This window comes from Pipra filicauda, unplaced genomic scaffold (assembly GCF_003945595.2).
Source record: "Pipra filicauda isolate LSUMZ 115617 unplaced genomic scaffold, ASM394559v2 scaffold251_size2273266_pilon, whole genome shotgun sequence".
NCBI lineage: Eukaryota > Metazoa > Chordata > Aves > Passeriformes > Pipridae > Pipra > Pipra filicauda.
This window is the reverse complement of record NW_024104367.1, coordinates 1,223,290-1,243,956: the sequence shown is the minus strand read 5'-3', so window position 1 is coordinate 1,243,956 and position 20,667 is coordinate 1,223,290. Positions and strand designations below refer to the sequence as shown.

Sequence of the window (20,667 nt, the reverse complement as noted above, 5' to 3'; positions counted from 1 at the left end):
TATGACTGGCCTGTTGTCAATGGGGATTCCAGGAAAAAAAAGTACAGTTTTGCACTGAAGCTCATGAAACACAATTTTCTGGGCTGTCATCCATCAATTGTCCTTATTGCCAAGAAGACTGTCACCCTGAGATTTCAATTTGAAGCGATCAAAGGCATCTGTTTTCAGCTGGAGGTTTATTTTTTAGTGTTGAAGGTGTGTATTTTGTAAGAATGAAAATAGACAATGTGAAGCTTCTTTCCTTTAAGTTATCTGCAGCTCTAAAGCTCGGTTTTGGTTTGGCAAGTATCATGTGCAAGCTGTCTGTGACTTGTCTCAGATCTTCCTGTCAGCTCCACCATTGGGTTCTGTATCTGCCCACCACAGTGAGTGGTACAGAGCTTGTCTCTAAAGTAAAGGAGGGTCATGAAGATGATTAGAGGGGTGGAGCACCTCTCCTGTGAGGAACGACTGAGGGAATTGAGACTGTTTAACCTGGAGAAGGTTCTGTGGTGACTTCATTACAGCCTTTCAGTACATGGAGAGGCTACAAGAAAGCTGGAGACGGACTTTTGACGAGGGGGGATGGTTTCAAACTAGCAGAGGGCAGGTTTAGAGTAGATATTAGAGAACTGCTGACAAACAGGAGTGACACCAACATAAACTGGGCTACGTGAGGGCTGGGGCATGAGAGGGGAGTAATCTCCTTCCTGAGAGACTTCTGAAACTTCACTGTATGAGACCCAAAGCAACCTGATCTGACTTCAGCATTATCATTGCTTTGAGCAAAGAGTTGCACTAGAATCTCCAGAGGTCATCCTAGAGTGGTTTGGATTGGAAGTGACCTTAAGGATCAGCTTGTTCCAACCCTTTCTACTTCCACCTTCCACTAGACCAGGTTGCTCAAAGCCCCACCTGAGGTGGCCCTGAACACTTCTGGGATTGGGGCATCCACAACTTCTCAGGGCAACCTGTTCCAGGGCCCCTCACCACCCTCTCAGGGAAGAATTTCTTCCTAATATCTAATCTAAACCTGCCCTCTGTCAGTTTAAAGCCGTTTCCTCTTTTTCTGTTACTACAACCTAATTGTCAAACCTAATTTTTATAAGTCTTCAGACTTTTCCCTACCCAATTATTCCTTAAAGAAGCTGGTTCTTTCATGACATTCAAAGTGAAATCAACTTCTTCAGTCATGGGAAGAGGAGAATGAGATCGAGGAAACACCAAAAAGCTGAGGTCATGCTCTGATCTGTGATTTCAACACACTCCTTCTTGTTTGTGTCTAAATACTGCAGTCACTGTAAAAGTCTGTCTCATGTCCATGTCCTTTACGGCACCATTGTTTTAGGAACACAGCCAGTAAATGGCGATGGAATAAAATCCTTGACTTGTGGGATTGCGCAGACTTGCGGGAAGGAGAAGGCATTAGTGTTTATGGGGTGTGTGATGCAAGGAGATTTGATAGCAGAGAGCAACAGAAGAGAAACATTTCAAAATGAAGAAGTAACAGTAGAAGCAGAGACAAAGAATAGCAAAAACAAGTGGATATTGTTCTGTTGCTGCCCATTCACTATCCCTGAAGTGAAGGAGTAAGGAAATGTGACTTTGGCCGAGACATTAATATGAGCTGACTTGAATGCTGGTGACTGAGTCACTGGGTCAGAGACTGTGCTGACAGTGCTGTTCTGTGAGAAAAAAATGGTGTTTAATGCCTCTGTTGTAGTTCAAGACATCAAGGACCTGCCATTTCAGGAGCTGTTACACTAAGGCCATTAAGTTGCTGGCTGTCATCCAGCACTTTGGAGCACAAAGATGCCTTCAGTGTCAGTCAGGGATTGCCCTGTCAAAGCAGCTCTGTGTGAAAACCTCGACGGGGCAAATCTGCCAAGCTGAGATTGCTCCTGTTTGAGTGGGTCTGTGCTTTTCTTGCATAACAGCCTCGGGGGTGAGCCTTAATTCTGAATTTCCTCCTGAAATATTTAGCTGCATGTTAGTTTGAGGGTGATCATGTTGGATTTATCTGTGTTTCCAGACCAACTAAGGAAAATGACACCTCAAGTTTTTAGCATGGGAGGATGTGGATCTCGGTACCCCAATTTGTGACGTGCTTTTTAAGGTCATTGCTAACTTCTGAATATCCCAGTGGATACTTATCTGAACTTTTATCTTATTCACTCCAATTTATTTCTAGTTCACGGTCTATGTGTTCATTAAAGAGTATTTTTTCACTCCTTTTTTTTAGTCAAGTAGTTTCTTTCGAGTATCCTATTATAAATATGGTGTTTATGGAGCTTAAGATACAATAACTAATATATCATGAAGTATTCCTTCTCATTTTTCCTATGCTGCTCAAATGTGAAAAAAGCTATTGGAGGACTCATCTGTTAAGATCTATGAGCTGAGACTTGGACAGTGGAAGATTGACTTCAGTGAAGCAATAGAGCTTTGTATGTTGTAGCTATTTTAAAAATTAGGGAAATGATGAATGAGGCCAGCACTGGTTCTCAAGGAGCATCTTGCATCATGTCTGAAGGTAAAAGCAGCACGTAGGCTTCATCTCCTCCGACTTTGGAGCTGTTAGCAAAAAGCTGAAAATGAAACAGCTTTTTAGCCACAGTGGGACTCGCCTTTCCTGTTTCCAAATATCCGTTGGCTAAACAAAGCTTTTATTTGTTGTTTTGACCTTGCAGGAAGAATTACAATTGCGGTGAAGTAATTGAAAAGGCAGCTACTTGCCTCTACTATATGGTCAAGAATACAAAAAGTGCTCCCGAGCACAAGGAAATCTCTAGTTGCTTCCTCCACAGGTTTATCATTGCAAGGCTGTGGGGGCTTTCTGGCCAGTTGTAAAAATGCTGTAATTTCGTACATGCTCTTGGGATGCCTCTTCCACTCAGTCTTCAGTACATGGAGAGGTTTTCATAGCTTCATGTTTTACAGTGTCTTAAAATTGTGTTTGTTGTTACAGTGATTGTGATTTTTAATTGCACTTTCTTTAATTGCCTTATAAAGTTAAAAGTTGTCTTGTGAAATCCTGTGTGGTTTTTTTTTCCCTTTTTTTAGGTTATTCTGAGTGAAAATGTAGCTTTTCCTAAAGTTGAACAATGACTTATCTGGGAAGTTCTGCTGTTTTTCTCTGTTTTCATTTATTTGCTGCCTGTTTTCTCTTACTGCCAGTGTTTAAGTATAGCTTAAGTATATCCCAACACTGCAAAGGAGGAAATACCGTATTTCATATTTGTTAGTTTCTTTTGCCCAAGGCATAATGTTGTTATGATCCATTTTGAATGATGAAAATGATTCCTTGCCTCCTGAAAATTCACAGAGTATTTCCCTTGCATTAACATACGTAAAGCAAAAAATTAGAAGGAAAAATTAATTATTTAGGAAGAAGAAAAAGTGTATTCTAAACCCACAGTTTTAGGAGTAGAGAGAAAACAGGGTTAAAAGTCATTTTAAAAAAACCTGTCAGGATGAGCATCAATTTAGTTGTTGTTTGTTTGTTTTTTTTTTCAATAGGGCACTCAAAGAAAACCCAGAAGCCTTGATCCAGAAGTCCTCTCTGTATTTGTGCCTCCATTTATCAGCAGAGATGACGTTCAGGTGCTTCATGGTGGCAATAACTTGAATAAAAGTAAACGCAGGTCCTTCCGAAAGAAGAAGGAGAGACCCAAGATGGAAAACGTCAAGAGCGTCAATGGGGAGCAGAAAGCACCTGACACAGAAGATGTTACAGTTCCCAAGGACATTGATCTTGTTGCTCTGCCACAGCTGTGCTTCCCAGGTATGAGGGCTCACTGAGAACTGTTTTAATGTATAGATTTGTTTTACCCATAGCACAGCCAGTTGTATTTTTTAGCCCTTATTGGGAAATCTTGCTTTGAGTGAAGTGCACACATGCACACACTTTAAAGATTATTTTTTTGCCCCCCAAATGACTGAGAACTCCCTCACTTTTCATTTGGTATTTAGGTATACCTGAAGTAGTGAATGTTCCCTCCAGGTTTAATTGCAGAAATTTTAGTATGCATGTCACTATTACAGACCTTATTAGCATCTTGAAAGGAAAGAAAAAAAGGGGAAAAAGCCCATTTATTGTATTTTGCCACTGAAAATGCAGAATAATTCTATTTTTGCTTGTTCAGTAGTGTGCAGCTTGCAGCCTCTGTAACAACCCTTAGATCAAATGGACTGTATATGTGCATTTTAATCCCTTAAAGATGAGATATTTCTCTTGAAATGAAGTGGCCATGTGCAGTATTTGTCATTAATTGCTTTTCACGCAGCTGCAGTTAAATATGCAATTAAAAAAAAGGTTTCTGCTTTCATTTCAGGAGGACTTTATGTAACTTCTGAATCAAAAGAGGACCACATTCATTTCCTGGTCTTCACTGACGTCTGTGGAAACAGAACATACGGTGTTGTTGCACAGCACTACCAGCCCATGCAAGTATGTTATTTAACTCCTGCTTTTGTTAGAACATATGAAAAGATACAAAATAAAACAAAGCAAAACACTTGGAGAATAATGTCAGGTTTAATTTATGAAATTGGTTAACAGATATGTTTTTATGTTAGAAGGACTACAGGGCAAATCATACTTTACATTGCCATTGTGGATTTAATTATTTTGGAACACACTGCATTAGGAAAACCTTGTTACGGATTTCATTTAGGAGATTTGGATATTTAGGAGCAGACTTTATCCCTTGGATGTTTTTTTGGTGAAGACTGTACCCTGTGTTCTTTCTAAATACATTTTGTGCTGAAATTCTTTTTAATACTTAGGTTTCAGTCTTGTAGGCTGATGTTTTTCTGAAGATCTTAAGGGAGACAGGCATCCAAATCCCTTTGAAATTTAGAGGGAATTGGGTATCCTACCTCTAAGGTTCTCAAGAAAATATCAGACATAAATTAATGATTGACATAAACCCATTAAGGTGTAGTTTCCTTGCAGGATGGCTGGATCTCCTGGAGCAGGCAGGCCCACCGGGAATCGGCACAGACTGGGAAGGTGCCTGTCTGTTTTGTGCCATTTGCTGTTTGTGTTATATCCAGATATCCATATTTTAATGCCCTCAAGGATTGTCTCTCTAGGTAAGATTTGCTGTCCTGTGTGTTTCTGCTGGAAATGACTGGGCAGGTTTTAATGCATGAATTTGCATGATGTGGTCAGGAGAGCTGTGTAATGCTAGAGCAGTGGTTAGTTTTATGTTAAGGTAGTGTGGGATGTGTGGGAGAGGAAAAGAAGAAATTCTGTGTGAATATTGTCCAGACAGAAAGTGAAAATTTTGAATGTTGTCTCCATGTTCTTTGAGGTTTTTGCTAAGTCTAGAAAATACTAATGTGCAGGGAACAGATTTCTCACAGATACTGTTTTTTGGAAGAGGATTAACTGTAATTTTCACACACGTGTGAAAATCACTTTCAGTGCACAAAAAGCTCTTTATAATGCACCAAATAAATGTCATAAGAACATGAATATCTGTATTAGTAAACAGTTAATGACACTTTAAAGAAATAACCCAAGTCAGTTGAGGAAATACAGTGGTTACTTGGAGAGAAATTCTTGGGATACACTGGTAGAAACATTCAAATACTCTGCAGTGTAGATGATTTGGAAGGTGAGTGAACATGGGTCTATCTTGTTATTTAGTAACTTCACTTACTTTGAGGTTACTTTATTGTTAAATTGTTAAGATCTATGTGCATCTATTATGGATTAAAACCTCCTGACACCAGGGATCTTGTCTGTGTGCATTCGATATTACTGGGTGTCTTAACTTGGAGAGGTTTTCTTCACTAATTTCCAGTCAAGCTTTCTAGAGTCAAATTTGAAGCCAGGTGTTCTCTTTTTCACAGAATATGCTGAGTTGGAATTTGTTCTTATACATAAGTTGAGAGATGTTGGGGTTTTAGGTTGGAGCTTGTATATTCCCGTTTGTTGTGCCAGTGATCTGTCCAGAGGAGATGAGCAAGGATGTGCTCCCTGGCTACTGGCTGAGGTGCATCACTAGGCCCTAACCTGGCTCCACTCCAGGATGAGACCTGAGCACTCGTTTCCCCCCTCCACACACTGCTTCTTCCCCATGCTATGGGCTTGGATCTGTTGGAGCACTGACTGGCTTTCCCTGGTGCAGAGAGCCCTGAGGAACAAAGCAGTGCCTTTCTCTTGGGCAGTTGGGATGTTGCCTCTGGAAAAGCTGTGAGATCAGGAATGAGTCACTCTGGCAGCCCTTAAGGGCCTGGACCTCCGCTCTCTCATTTTCAAAGCATTAGTGCAGGGGTTTGATGTGGACAAAGGACTCCAACACGATGGAACATTGATATGTTCAGTGAAATAAAAAGGAAATATTTGTTTTCCTTTCTCTTTTCCCACCCAGATCACTTTTTCCGGTCTTTATATTTAAGTCCATTACATCAGCCCTTGGTATTGCAGGAACTCATTCATTACCTTTTTATAGTCTCAATTCTCAAGTAAATGCTGCTCTGCATGTGGAGCTCTTTCAGCTGTGTACCTGCTTTTATTCTGTGAGCTCAGCTGTGTCAGGGCTCACCTCACACCAGCTTTCCACTGAGTAGGAAATAGTATGGATTCAGCTTTACAGTTCCAGTGCTCATCAGTGGTTTTTGTAGCATTGTCATAAATGAGCAATTTCCTCTCTGAAGTGAGACATCTCTGAACTGGGAGAAGCAGTTGATTGGTAAATGGGTTTTTTAAGAGGCCGCTAAAGGAGAAGTGGGAAAATATTCAGGAGAAGCATGGAAAATTCCAGAAGTTATAAAAATGTTTCTAGGCCTCATATCTGTTTGGAGCAGACAAGAAGCAGGTGGAGTTAACCCTCTAGAGGGGCAAGCTCCTGCCTCTGGGTGGGTATTTTAAACATTATAATTAAACACCTCTGCCTTGGTCACATATAGTAAGGTTTGGCACCTATCTAAGGCGTTAATGTCCAAGGTTACTACCATGGATGGCTTTTCCCTTTTAACTGAATCTGTGCTTTTCCCTTTTAACTGAATCTGTGCTGGACTCTGAGGGGAGCTCACACTGATCAGTACCCTGCCATCTCAGCTTTGAGTGATCTGCAAATAGGTGAATAATTATAGGGGAGTTCAACAGGACAATAACCTTCTGTGTGAGTCCTGTGTGTTGTCCTGGTCTCTTAACAGGGGAATTTGTCACATAATTGCACAGCTCTTTTGCTTCTGCATCTGTCAGATGTGTGTGTGACTGGGAGGAAAGGGAGAGAGTGAGTGACAAAGCTCATTTGGTGTTGCCATTTCCCACTCTACTGGAAACTCAACTGATGAAGTTTCCATTAAATTTTCTTCTGGAATTTTTTCTAAATCTCATTTTTCTTGATACTACTTAGTGGACAGTTTCAGAGTGTCTGCCCTTCTGTTTTTAGTGTTCGTTTTTTTTTTTTTTTTTTTTTTTTTTTCCTAAATATTTCACTGTGCACTTGGGCAGAGGGAAGGGAAGGGGTGGAGAGGTACCAGTTTTCCTTATTTTGATTGTGCTACTGAGGTTCTTCCATGTGTTATGAAACAGCTCCTGGGACGTGTGGATGTTCTGAATGCAGTATAAGCAATTATAGCAAAGACTCTAGGAGTGTAGTGCCCTGTACAGCTGGAAATGTTTCAGGTTCTTGTAACATGACAAAGCATCGACGTTTTGTCTCTGTAAAGCAGAAAGGGAGTTACTGTGTGTAATTTGGGATTCCTTAGCTGTAATCAGGTGGCCAGTGGGTTAAAAATCTAATAAGTGTTTTCATTGACTGAGTGTCCTCAAGTAGCAGTGCCTCCTGTACTAAACAAATAATAACACCTCCAAGAGCACACTGGAATCCTTGGAATGCTGCAGTGGAGTTTTGCAGGATGCTTCCACTGATTACCCATTCCTAAGTCAGGGGATTTGAAAACACTTGCTGGTGAACCTCAACTACCTAGTGTGTAGCCCTTTCCTTGTGAGAACTAGTGGAAGAATGCTGTTGCTCCTGAAGACCTGATGTTGAAGTAGCAATTAAAGGGGTTCTACTTCCATTCAGGACTTTTTTTTGCAGCAAAAGGTTTCTTTTTCCTTCAGAATTCTGCTGTTCATAGATTATTTTCTTCAGGACCTGAGTGCACAGAATTGCTTGTAGAGGGGATGGTACTTGTTTTCAGTCAGAACAGTCATCAGTGTTATTCTATTGTCATAATTATTCCCAGATAAAATCCAGGTTCCTAAAATTTTTCAAGTGGCAAAGTGTGGTAGAAATCACAGCTGAAAACTGAGATCAGACTGAGATTAAAAACTGAAATGCACAGGCAACATCAAACTGTAAATCCATGTAGGTGCTTTGAATTAGAAGGGGATCTTGCAAACTATCATCATAGTAACAAAGGTCTTTGTATTCAGTGCCAATTATTTTATAACTAATTCCCATTTTACTAGCACACAGTGCTTCCAAATCCAGAACAATTTGAATGGAGTGTGTCTGCCTGTCTCCAAAGCAAGCAGATGTGCACATAGACCATTTCACAACCCAGTGGCTGTTGGATTATTCTACATTATTTGAAATGTTCAGTTTTAACTTGAGAGGTTTAGGCACTTTGCACAGGTGGTTTTACCTCAATTTGTTACACTGCATGAGAAGTGAAATATTCCTGGCAGTAATCTCCTGGATGAACTCCTGTCTTGGATGGATGAATAGGCTCCATTCAAACAGTAAATCTTCCAACCTGTGTATTAGTCCTTGCCTTCAGAAAAGGTGGGAGTGTGCAAATAGCTCCCAGCATTGAGGCAGCAGAGGGGGCCTATTTTGAGCTGTTCTTGCTTCCTGAAACACCTGTCTGTGGACAGTTAATAGCAGTAATGAAAGGTTCATAAACTCCTTAGCTCTCCACTTGAGTGTTTCAGAGATGACTTCATTTATTTCAGCAGAAGTTTGCAGTGCAGGGCTGTCAGCTGCTGTTAAGTTGCATTAATGGGCCCCGTGTCCTGATTGGGGAGCTCTGACTGCCCTCTCTGTGCATCTGCTGCTTTTTCAGTCACATTAATTCTGTTGTGACATTTACTGGATCTCTTGATACCAGATTTTTGTCTCAAAAAAAAAAAACCAAAACAGATCTACCTATTCTGTTAGGTCACACCTAAGGCATTACCAAGTGTGACAGAGTATTTGTTTAAATTGATGAATCTAGTGTCTGTTTTTCTTTGATAATTCTTAAATTCTGCTTCTCTGCTCCCTCTGCACCCGTGAATAGCTGATGGGCTTTTTGGGGATATATATAACAGCTTAGTACTTAGCCCAGGGCTTTTTCCAAATAGGAATACAGTGAATTTAAATATCTCATTTAGAAGTGCAGTAATATATGACAGAATATCTTTCTTCTGGAATCCAAATGCTGTACACTGATATGGTGTCCTGGGTTCATATATATGTTTTGACCTATTCCGTTACTTTCTAGACCACTTTCTTCCTGAAGAGCAAGTATTCTGCAGGAAACCAGTAAAACTGCAAACTGAAGTAAAACCTCAAGGGAGAAGATAACCATATTCAGTTCCTAGTTTCTGTATGTATAGGTTTGCAGGCCTAGGTTTCTCATTTTGTAAAGATTTGGGTTTTTTGCTGCTAACATATCCCTGAAATTTATATTGAATGAAATGCCCTCTCTGACTACAAATATCCTACTTGTTAGTTGTTACATTTCAGAAATGCTGTTGGACTTAAGTTTGCAGTCTTAGTAGTGTGTATGTTTAGATGCTCCTGAATTGATTTGGTGCATAATATAAACCTTGATAATATAAAAATGACCTTTGTTAGGGTAATACAGTTCTGAAACAGAAACATTTGGCAGGTTTGCACAAATGTTCTTGTTCTTTGTGTGAGCAGGAATGACAGCAAAGAGCAGGGTTCATCCAGGCCTAGGCCTGCAGCTAAGTATGGCTCTTGCTTCACATTCCTCTGCAGTCAAGCCCATATCCACAACCTCTTTTCCTCTGGTGCTGTTTTCCATCCCAGAGCTGGTGTCTGATGCTTGGGAATGAAGAAACACCAAGGCACTGTGTTGCAGCTGTGGGTGTTTGGTTCCTCAAGCAGCCTCTGTAAGACACTTCTTTTAGCTGCATCTCACCCTCTCATCTCACATGTGGCTTTCTTAGGCCATCATGGGACCCACTGTGCTGAGTCCTCTGGACTGGATATGATGCAGCAGTATTTTGTGCATAGAAGTAAAAAAAAAAAAAACCAAAAAACTGCTTCTGACACAGCAGCATCATTAAAATTAAATGGAGCTGCTCAAGTATCTAATAAATTAGAAACTAATTAGTTGGAATAATAGCTTCATTGCTCCTAGTATTTTTTTTCTAGATTATCAGCAAAAAGGCTTTTTTGTGTTTGCATGTTACTATTGATAAGTAATTTCTTATAATTTAATTACAGCTTACTGGTGCATCTACGACCTTTCAAGGATTTAGATGTTGAGGAGCACATAAAAGAATTTGCAGCAAAGCTGTTTTTAATCCCCAGCCCGCCACCAGGACCACTCCACTTGGTAATTACTCACCCTGAATTTCATAATCACTTCAACATTATGTCTTATAAAATACGAAGGTGCTGTTTTCTATAAACTGGGCAACATTCTTGAGTGTCAGGTCAGAAGTTGTACTTGTTGATGTGAAACTGATGTTAATACCTGTGCTTTAAAAATCAAGCTGTGCATTATTAGGTCAGAAAACAACAGTGTGGCCAGGGTCAGGCTTGAGCACTGGCATACCACTCATGTTCTTTACTTTGCATTATTCCTCTAGGGAGGATTTGGCTCATGGCAACTCTTTGTGGTCTGAGATGATGCCTGGGTAGGTCTGGGAACAGCAGAACAGTGTGTGGTGGATGAAGTGTCCTGAGTTGGCTGCTGAGAGGGGAAACTCACATCAGCATTTGTATTCAGGGCTGTATTTTCTTCTTTCTGACCTTGCAAGTCAAGCCAGAAGTCAGTGATATCAGCACACAGTTTTATCTGCTGCAATGGGGAAGCAGTGCTTTGGCCATGGACTTCTCCTTAGCTGCTTTCCCTGACCCTGGGATGAGGGGTTGGGAGTGAAGGAAAAAATAGCATAGTTGGACAATTGCCTGCGTGATGGGCTAAACCAGCTGCCAAGTGCTGAAATATGCAGCACATGCAGGATCTGACCCCCAGAGGTCTGAGCTGGAGAATTTGAAACACTGGGAGAGCTCATTCCTTTTGGCTTGTTTTATTTCCTTAGTGTGGCCACCTAAACTCACTTATTTTGTTCATGCTTTTTCTATTTTCTGTTTTGGATTCCCAGTTGTATCTACAAATGTAAATTCAATTATTTTGTTATGCTTTACAACAAAGCAAGTTTAATTCTGTTAAAAGATTTTGTTTATTGGCCAAACACCCCTTGAGAAAGAGAGGAGACAAGTCCATATTAATGTTTCAAACCAGTTATTATGTTTTTTAATATTTCCCTCTTTTTATTTCACTTTTCCGTGGTATGCAAATGCCTGTCTTCTTGCTCTCAATTAACATTAACATTTTGTAGTTGGAACTAAAATCCCAAATTAAATGTGCTGTGGAAACATTTTCTTTAAAGAGTAAATGGAAACCATGTGTTATTACAGGTATTTAATATGAAACCACTTCAGATAATAATTCCTTCACGAGAGGATCCGGACAGTCCAATTATTGACTTGGATCTTCATCTTCCATTGCTTTGTTTCAAGCCAGAGCAGGTGCTGCAGGTAAAACCAACTGATGCTTTAAAATGTTTTAGAGATTGACAGTATTGGTAACTTGTGGTTTAGGAAGAAATCAAGATGTTTATTTACCAAAAAAACTTTATAAACCCAGGAATTCATAATAGTCTTAGTTCTGAGATACGGCACAATAAAATCTACTTATTATTAAGAAGTTTTGTTATTTATAGACCAGATTGGATTAAGGCATATTGCACTCTTTTCCCCTGTGGTTTAGAAACAGGTGCTAAATTTCTTAAGAATATATTTTAAAATGTAAATGCCCAAGCTGATTGACAGGTTTTATTTTGAGTTCTCATTACATGCATTTCATGTGTAATTTCGTGTACTTTCTTCGTGTGTGAGAAAGGGACCTGTAGGAAGGATTGAAAACAGTTGGCACTCTCATACAGATAAAGTGTAAATGGTGTAGAAAGAGAGGAAAATAACAAAAAGCTGTTTGCAAAGAATTTTTTCCAGTGCTTCACAGAATCTTACAATAATTTTGGCTTGGAGTGTCCTTTGTAGGTTTCCTGATCCAATTCCCTGCTCCAAGACCACCTGTGGAGTTAAATTAGGTTGTTTAAGGTCATCACTGTTATTGGTGCCACTTCTCCTGAAAAACCTCCTCAGCCTTTAGGTAGCTCTTAAAAATCAGAATTTGTGAGGCTGAGTTTCAGAAGCAGATGCAATATTTGTGCATATCCAGTATGTTCCAGATAATCCTTTTTAAACATTTAACATTTTGGGTTTGTTTTTCAGATTATGACCTGTATTTTGACTGAGCAGAGAATAGTTTTCTTCTCTTCCGACTGGGCTCTGCTGACACTCGTTGCTGAATGCTTTATGTTGTACCTTCACCCTCTGCAGTGGCAGCACACTTTTGTGCCTATTCTGTCTCGTCAGATGCTGGATTTTGTGATGGCTCCAACATCTTTCCTTATGGGATGTCATATTGATCATTTTGACGAAGTCAGCACAGTAAGTTTTAGACCATTACCACTCTTGCTGTTCATTTGCAGTGCATTTGTCCCCTTACATGAGGTTACTAAACATTTATGTGCTGAGATTAAAATCTATTAATTTAATGACATTATTTTTCTTGGAAGTAGTTATTTAGTTATCCATACAATCTTCAAGTTGTGGAAGAAATTTCCATCCTTTTCTGGTTTAACTCCTTGATGAAATCATCAACTGTCTGAGGAGTATGCAAAGGAGAAGTAAATATTTTTTACAATATAAGTATGTTTACAGTCATTCTATTTTCTTTTGTTAAAAGGAAGCGGAAGATTTAATTCTAATTAATATAGATAATGGAGATATCAGCCATTCAAAAATGGCTGAAGAGGAACTTGAGATTCCAGATGTTCCAGCACAAGCAGCGGAAACTTTCATAAAAAGGTGACAAGATTTTGAAGATATTTTTATCTTAGTGCCTAAATCTTTGCTGATGCTTTTTCTAAGGTTTTTATTTTGCATTATTTATTATTGTTTCCTTCATATAAACCCCACTGTATTTTGTAAGGGCAAATTGAAAATTTCAATTAATTAGTATACAAGTAGTCATATTGCATATTACAATTAGTAATTGTCACAAGATTTTTTTTTTTGCAACACCTGGAATGCTTTGTTTCTTTTTTTTTTATTATTGATACAGATTACTCCCTGAACTTTACTCTTCTTTACAAAGGAGACTGAGTGCACTGTGATTTACGTGCACTAATGGGGCTCCAGGGATCTTGTGAGCTTGTCAGCACTTGCAAATCAATCTTGCACTTCTCTGGCTGTGAGATGCACGGGGCCTAAATGACTTTTTTTTTTAAAAAAGGTATGAAAACAGTGGTTGGTGTTAGGATGTAAGGTGATAATTTTCTTCTCTGTGCAGAGTGGAGAGTCTCCAGCTGCATTATGATCTGGAGCTCTGCCACCTCCGAGCCAGCACAGACCTTGTTGAGCTCCAAACTCGCAGAAGGGCTTGGCAGCAGAAACTCAACATGGAGGTTCAGCAAACCACCCTGCAGTTAATTGTTAATATCTTCAAGTGAGTGGATATACTATTTTTTATTATAAGAGCATATGTACTGGTTAAGACCCTTCCCCTGTTACTCAAAATATTTTCATTTTGTCTTATTTTAGAGATATTTTGCAAAGCTCTTTGGTTTTGTGAGGGAATATGAGAAGGAGGTATACATTGCTGGAACATCTTAGATAAAACTATTCTAATGTTGAACTTGCCTTTTGTGTGAAGATTCCAGGCAGAGAAGTGCAGTCCTTGGAAAAGCTGAAGGCCCAGTAGGGATGTCAGTCAAGGACACAGCCTTGGCCACTCTTGTTAGAGGAACGTGAATTCAAACCAGGACAGGGTAGAAGAGCTGAAAGCAGGATCTGGAGATCAGAACACCTGGATGTGTTTTGGCTAATTGAGCAAATGGCTGAGAATGGATGAGGAGGGAGAGGAGCTGTTTAAGCTCAAGGACAAAGTGTTCGACCTGATCCTTGTGGGTCCCTTCTGACTCAGGATATTCCATGATTCCATGATAAGAGATGCTGGGTATTGGCCGTGTTTGGGACTGACATTGTAACAGTGATGTGGATTAGGTTTTGTTCTTTTTTTCTATATGCTAATTTTCCTTGCTCTTAATCTAATTAATATATTGATACCCACAGCTGCCTTATCTTATCAGTCTGAGTAATGGTTGTAAATCCTGCTGTTACTTGTTTATATCTGGGGAGAGAATGGAAGTGTGGTGGGTGGGTGGGTGGATGATTCCTACAAAAAGGTGCAGAAAATAGGTAGCTGGTTTGCATATGCTTCCTTTCTTTTTGCATAGATAGTAACATACTCAACTACGACAATGAAACTGCCTGCCTGGTATTCCTAAAGAATCTGATTACAGGGACAAAGTTCTGCAAAGAGCTGGGCAGAGTAACCATCCCCAGCTATTCCTTGCCTCCTCTTGCTGGAGATGGTGCTGCCCTTTGCATGAGCTACCAAACTGCTCACATGGATTATCCCTGACATGTTCAGTCAGAAGGTGCTGGGTTAATTGACTGAGAGCAAATATCAGGTGTGTGTTATTGGATCAGCTTAGGGAGTGTTCCTACAAGTGGCTGGGCCCTCCAGGAAGGACAGTAGCTGCTGGATGTGGGGAATAGAACACACTTTACAGACAGCTGGATGTGGAAACTGAAATGCATTTACAACCTGGTGCGTTTCTGCTGGGAGATTTGGTGGATTTTAGTGTTTGGCAACAATAATTCCAGACAAAGATGAGGAGAAATGCATTTTGCTCGTAACAAACTTGAACTCTTTAATACACTAAACATTTGGCTGCAAAAAATGAACAGATGCTTTGCTCTCTTAAGAGATAATATGTGTCACAAAGGGGTTGATTCTTCTCTTGCTTTCTTCCTCCTTTCCTTCAAACTTTCTTTCTTTGTTCTCTTTTTCAGCCTTGTTTCTTCTATCTTCTAATTCTGCCAGCGTCCAGGAGTGAAGGAAAGTAAATCTCTGATGCAATTGTGCTGCCAGTTGTTCTGTCTTCAGCAGTGATTTTGTGTGCATGGAGGTTCCATGTTTAAAGCAAACAGTGCTAAATGATGTGGAATTACATAGAACTATGTGCTTTTATTAACCATCTTTTTCCCTGTGCCCCTGTGGCCTGATAAAGTGCTAATAAGATGTAATAAGAAGAGCCCTGTATTTCATGTGCCTGTTACAGCTGCAGTGTGATGGGACAGTGTGAGGTCAGGTCACATCTTTCAAATGACCTGTGATGGGTACACTTGTCCTTTTCGTGCTCCAATGGGTGGTTTGTTTTCAGGAACTGTGTACGTAAAAGTAATTCCAGGATTGGAGCCTAAGTCATGATTTATGGAGTCTTCCTTCATGGTCTCCTAAATCCCACAGAATCTAAGTGAATTTGCTGATTTGAAATGGCAGTGGCAGCAGGTGGCCTGCCTGACTTCTTATAAGAATTTGAATTCTTTTGCTATGATTCAGTAACTCAGACTTGTTCATTAAAGCTGAGTTTGCCTTCTGATACTGCAGGAGATTTCTGTTTTGTCTTATGATACTGCAGCATATTTCCAGTAGTACCAGTGGGCTGCTGCTGCAAAGTACAACTTGCTTACAAAGCAGATTTATCTATTTATTTTTTTTTTTATTCCAGGGAGGTGAAAGACCATCTAAATTATGAACACAGAGTGTTTAACAGTGAAGAATTTCTGAAAACAAGGGCAATCAGAGACCAACCATTTTACAAAAAGGTAAATGCAGTGTTGTGGTTCTGTTATTAATAAATCTGTATTTTAGGATTAAGGCCAAATATTGATAGAATAGTCACAGTCTGGTCTGTGTAGTGGTGTTGAACGACCAGCTTTCACAGAATGCTTTACCAAATTTATTTGCTACAAACAGATAAAATAGTAGACACAGTTTTGGAGAGCAAGGTACTATGTAATTCCAGAGCAAATTAAATAATTCCTCAGGGGTGAGATTATCCTATGGCAGATGGTCAGTAAAGCTACATCTAAACTGTATTTTAAGCACAGGCACTTGTCCAGACTGGACCAAATTCCATTCATAGATATGAATTTTCAGCAAGTCTGTGCTTTATTAAGTAGCTTCTTACTGTAACCAACAGCAAGACATGTGGTGCTGTTACTTCAGCTTCTCAAAAAATAAAATATTAGTGTTTCTTCCCTTTTTTGGTGATACTGTAACTTGTTTAACAAACCAGTGGGTCAAAGGAAAGGTTTAACGAGGAATGTAAGGAAATGCATCTGCTGTTTTATATTTGCTTTTAATTATTTTCCATGGGTGCATGGGAAAGCTACAGAGGTTTTCTTTGCTCTCCTTTGGCTCTCTGGAGTAACTGTTTTATTCCTGGCAAAAAGATCTGATCATTAACATCAACTGCTTGTGGTTTATAACACCTTTTTTGTTTCCTGCTTGAAACATACCCTAAAAATTTCTAAACCTACATTTAAATAGGATGTCAGTGTGTAAGGAAATTTTAATTAAGTAGTAGTTTCCAAACTTGGCAGAATATCTGCCAATTTAAAGGTTAAAACCTGATGAATCCTAAATGGGAAATAATGTTTGTTGGATAAAGCTTCCAGCATTAGCAAACATTCTCAAAAACAAACAAAAAGGAAAAGTTAAAAAGAACCTATTAATGTGTCCTCAGGAGAGAAATTAATTGGAAATGTTCTGACTGGGATTTCAAATGAATAGAAATAATTAAAATATTTTCAGTAGCAATTTCTAATGCTATAAATGAAATGGTGGCGATTTTATGAATTGAAATTTAAAAATAATTTAAAACTGAGATGTGCATCCTTAAGAAGAGATGTGTATACTTAAGAGCTTTGAGTGGTTGACTCACTTAAATATTAAACAGTAAAGTGGCAGGTTTGCTTTCAAGTAAATCTTAGAAAATAACAGTATGGAGTAGTTACTGGTGGTATCTGGAATTATACGAAGAGAACTCAAAAAAAACATTAGAAAGAACTAAAATTTGGCATCTCCTGTACATACAATTGCCAGCAAAATCTGCCATCTACTGGAGAAATACTGAAAATCAGGAATCTTAATGTTTTGGAGATGCTGTTTTACACAGTACATTGCAAATGGATTGATAAGAGGCATTTGAACATTTATAAAATACATGTTGTATTGCCACAAATCCCAGCTTTTACCTTGTTTTAATGTGCAGAGGTGGAAGATGGTGGCTTTCCCCCCTTTTTAAGTCATACTTGGCATTTTTTTTATGGTGTTCTCTGTCCTAAAAGTAGCAATTTGACCTTTCAGAAATTATTTCTGGATGACACCGCAATAATTACCTGAGCAGGGAAAAAGTTTTTGGGGTTACCAGGGGAAAAGATGACTCACTTGTCTTTTCAGTATGATGGCATAATGTTAATTTAGAGTGCCCCAAACTTATTTTTTCACACTATAGACAATATTATCTTTGTTTAGGCAGAAAATATATTAATCTCGTAGCTGTGTTTTGCTCAGTACTTCTCTTTTGTGTTTGGTTTCATGTATTGGAGGGCAGTCTGAGATTACTGTTTGCCACTGAGCAAATACCACCAAAGCCTGGAAGGTGAATGGAAACTGAGTTAGTTTTCTGTTGAAGCTTTCCAGTGCTTTTGTGTTTGTGATTGCTAAACTGGAAGTTCTGCTTTGCATATGTAAAGGTAATAAAAATGAGCAAAACATGCTAATAAAAAAGTAATTTATGAAGGATGCACAGTTAACCCCTTTGTGTCTCACAGGTTTTAGAGACCTACATGTTTCACTCTTTCCTGAAAGCTCGTCTGAACAGGAAGATGGACGCCTTTGCTCGACTCGAGCTGAGCATCCAGTCTGAAGAGGACAGGTAAAGTTTTCTCATTCCTTATTCTGTTTTTCAGTCTTCTGTTGGGATCACTGACAGAAGTCCTTTTGACTATTGGTATGAGATGAGGTCATCTATAAATAATAGTTGTCTAACTGACAGCTCATTTAATTAAGATTATTGTAAGAGAGTGACATGAACCACTGGCTGTTGACATGGTAGATTTAATACTGTTACACAAAAAAATAAAACCAGGCACTAATTTAGTGTGTGTGTGTACTGAGTTCTAAAACCAGTTCTGTACTATTTTCACTTTTCTCAGGTTTGATTTGGTGTTTCACACCCCCAGAAGGCTGACGATGGAGAAAATGGCTTCCAAACGCCTCACTCCGGAGCAGAAGATCAGCCGGCGCATGGTGATGAGTTTGCCCAACCTGCAGGACATCAAACTGCCAGAGGGCCCCACCAGAAACTCCTCACTTAGAAGAACAGGAACAGGTGTTGTCGGTAAGGGAAGAATGTGTTGAACAAATACAGTGGTTTTTTTCTGGTGTCTCTTTGAGTGACATCAGTGAAAAAAATTCACAGAAATGGTGTCAGATGCTGGGAGGAAATGGTGAGCTGGGTCACTTTGACCTGGGGCCTGTCCATGCTTGTGAAATCAGTCTGGAGCCTGCTGTAAGTTTTGCTACACCACAAAAGAGTCATTGGTCCCAGTGGGATTGATATTGGAGGAAGGATTCCTGAGTCAGTAACCATGCCCTGTCCTCATCCACCTTATGTCCCGTTCTCCGCTACCTTTAATTTAAACACAAACTTAACCTTTTGCTGTTTAGAAGAAACTGAATGGGGTTTTCTGAATCTTTTTTCCTTTTTCTTTTCTCTCCCAGAATTGATATTTTCAGATTAGGGAATATTCTGATAATAGGGACAATGGACACAGAACTGTATTTGTGTCCCTGGCACAGCTGTAATCTTACCTTTTTCCTTGCAATTGCTTGTTGCTGTGGTGGGGTGTTCCTTGTTTTCAGTGTTACTTGTTATGAAGGTACTCCCACTTTTACTCCTTACCCTAATCAAAGTACTCTTCTGGTGTTTGTTTCTAGCTGTGAAAATGCCCTCCAAATCCATCAGCACCTTCAAAATCCCAGAAATCCACTTCCCTCTGATGTTCCAGTGTGTTCACTCCTACTACACAGACTTCTTCAACCACCTCAGCAAAGCCATCAACACCTCACCCCCCGAGAACTCCGCGTTGCTGGCAAGGTACTTCTACCTCCGGGGACTTATTAGCTTGATGCAAGGGAAACTACTAAATGCACTTTCTGACTTTCAGAACCTAGAAAAAACAGACTTAAGAATTTTCCCCACTGATCTTGTAAGAAAAATAGTGGAGACCATGCCTCCCTCGGAGTGCTTGCAGGCAGACCGCAAACCCGAGCTCAAGAGGCTGATAAGCCGAGTGATGGAAAAACAAAGGGAAGTTCTGAAAATAGATGACCACGTGAAAAATTTCGAGTTGCCAAAAACACACATGCAGCTGGATGACTTTGTGAAGAGGATCCAGGAATCTGGGATCGTCAGGGATATAGACACTATCCACCGGTTATTTGATGCCCTGACAGTGGGTGAGTGTAAGATTGGTGTTTTTCTTTTTTAATTACTGTTTAGCACTGCCATGTGAAAAGGGGATATTTAGTCAAACCCTTGGTGTTTGATTAGTCTGCCAGTGCCCCAGGAAAACTGAGACCCTTGTGCCTGACTAGTCTGTGGGTGTCCTCTTGTGGGGACTCTTTGCTGAGCAGAGGGTGGTTTGACTGCCCTTGCTCAGGGTCATGTGCCAAATAGAGAGACCCCTCCTGGGTCTCCACACCATCAGCAACTGCAAGCACCCTTGAAGGACTCACATTATCAGTTTACAGAATTTATGGACCCTTTTATTTAATTAGGATAATTATGGAGAATAGGTTCTATGTCTAGAACGTCTCTAGTTGCATGTGCAATAAAGAGGCACAATTTGAAAGTTACTGTCTTTTTTGAAGCCACCCTTCTGTGCAAATCTGTATAATAGTTTCTCGCAGTAAAAGGGTTTTCAAAATTTTTTTAGGACAGCAGAAGCAAATTGATCCTGAAACATTCAGAGATTTCTACAACTACTGGAAAGAAACTGAAGCGGAAGCTCAAGAGGTGAATCTGCCACCAGCAGTGATAGAGCACCTGGATAAAAATGAGTGTGTCTACAAGTTATCCTGCTCAGTGAAAACCAACTGTGGGGTGGGGAAAATAGCTCTGACCCAAAAGCGCCTGTTCCTGCTGACTGAAGGGGGGTGTCCTGGCTATGTCCAGATTGCTGCTTTCAGGGATATAGAGGTGAGCATCAACTTCCTGCTCTCTGGCATGACTATGGATATTGGCAGTGTTCTTTTCTGCACGATGATCTGGCTCTCAGTGTAAAGTTTCAGTAAGGAGAGTAGGAAACATTGCTGAAGTCAGTAATGAGTGAGTGATTACATAAAATTCTGGGGGTTTGGACCAAAAATTCCATGACCAAAATTAAGATGTCATAACCTCTGGATGCAGAGAAGTGTGCAAAGTGCAGT

At 39.8% G+C, this 20,667-nt stretch overlaps 1 protein-coding gene across 1 annotated transcript in view; it reads left to right on the top strand.

Annotated features, from left to right (window-relative positions):
- The window catches only part of DENND3 (DENN domain containing 3), a 31,864-nt gene that overhangs the window by 1,567 nt on the left and 9,630 nt on the right, over positions 1–20,667 (top strand). The window contains exons 2-14 of the mRNA XM_027713035.2: positions 3,499–3,763; positions 4,314–4,429; positions 4,937–5,076; positions 10,407–10,518; positions 11,610–11,729; positions 12,486–12,704; positions 13,003–13,124; positions 13,609–13,764; positions 15,896–15,992; positions 18,006–18,109; positions 18,390–18,574; positions 19,174–19,695; positions 20,175–20,437. Coding sequence (XP_027568836.1) covers positions 3,499–3,763; positions 4,314–4,429; positions 4,937–5,076; positions 10,407–10,518; positions 11,610–11,729; positions 12,486–12,704; positions 13,003–13,124; positions 13,609–13,764; positions 15,896–15,992; positions 18,006–18,109; positions 18,390–18,574; positions 19,174–19,695; positions 20,175–20,437 — 2,421 coding nt within the window. The remainder of the gene's footprint in view (positions 1–3,498; positions 3,764–4,313; positions 4,430–4,936; positions 5,077–10,406; positions 10,519–11,609; positions 11,730–12,485; positions 12,705–13,002; positions 13,125–13,608; positions 13,765–15,895; positions 15,993–18,005; positions 18,110–18,389; positions 18,575–19,173; positions 19,696–20,174; positions 20,438–20,667) is intronic.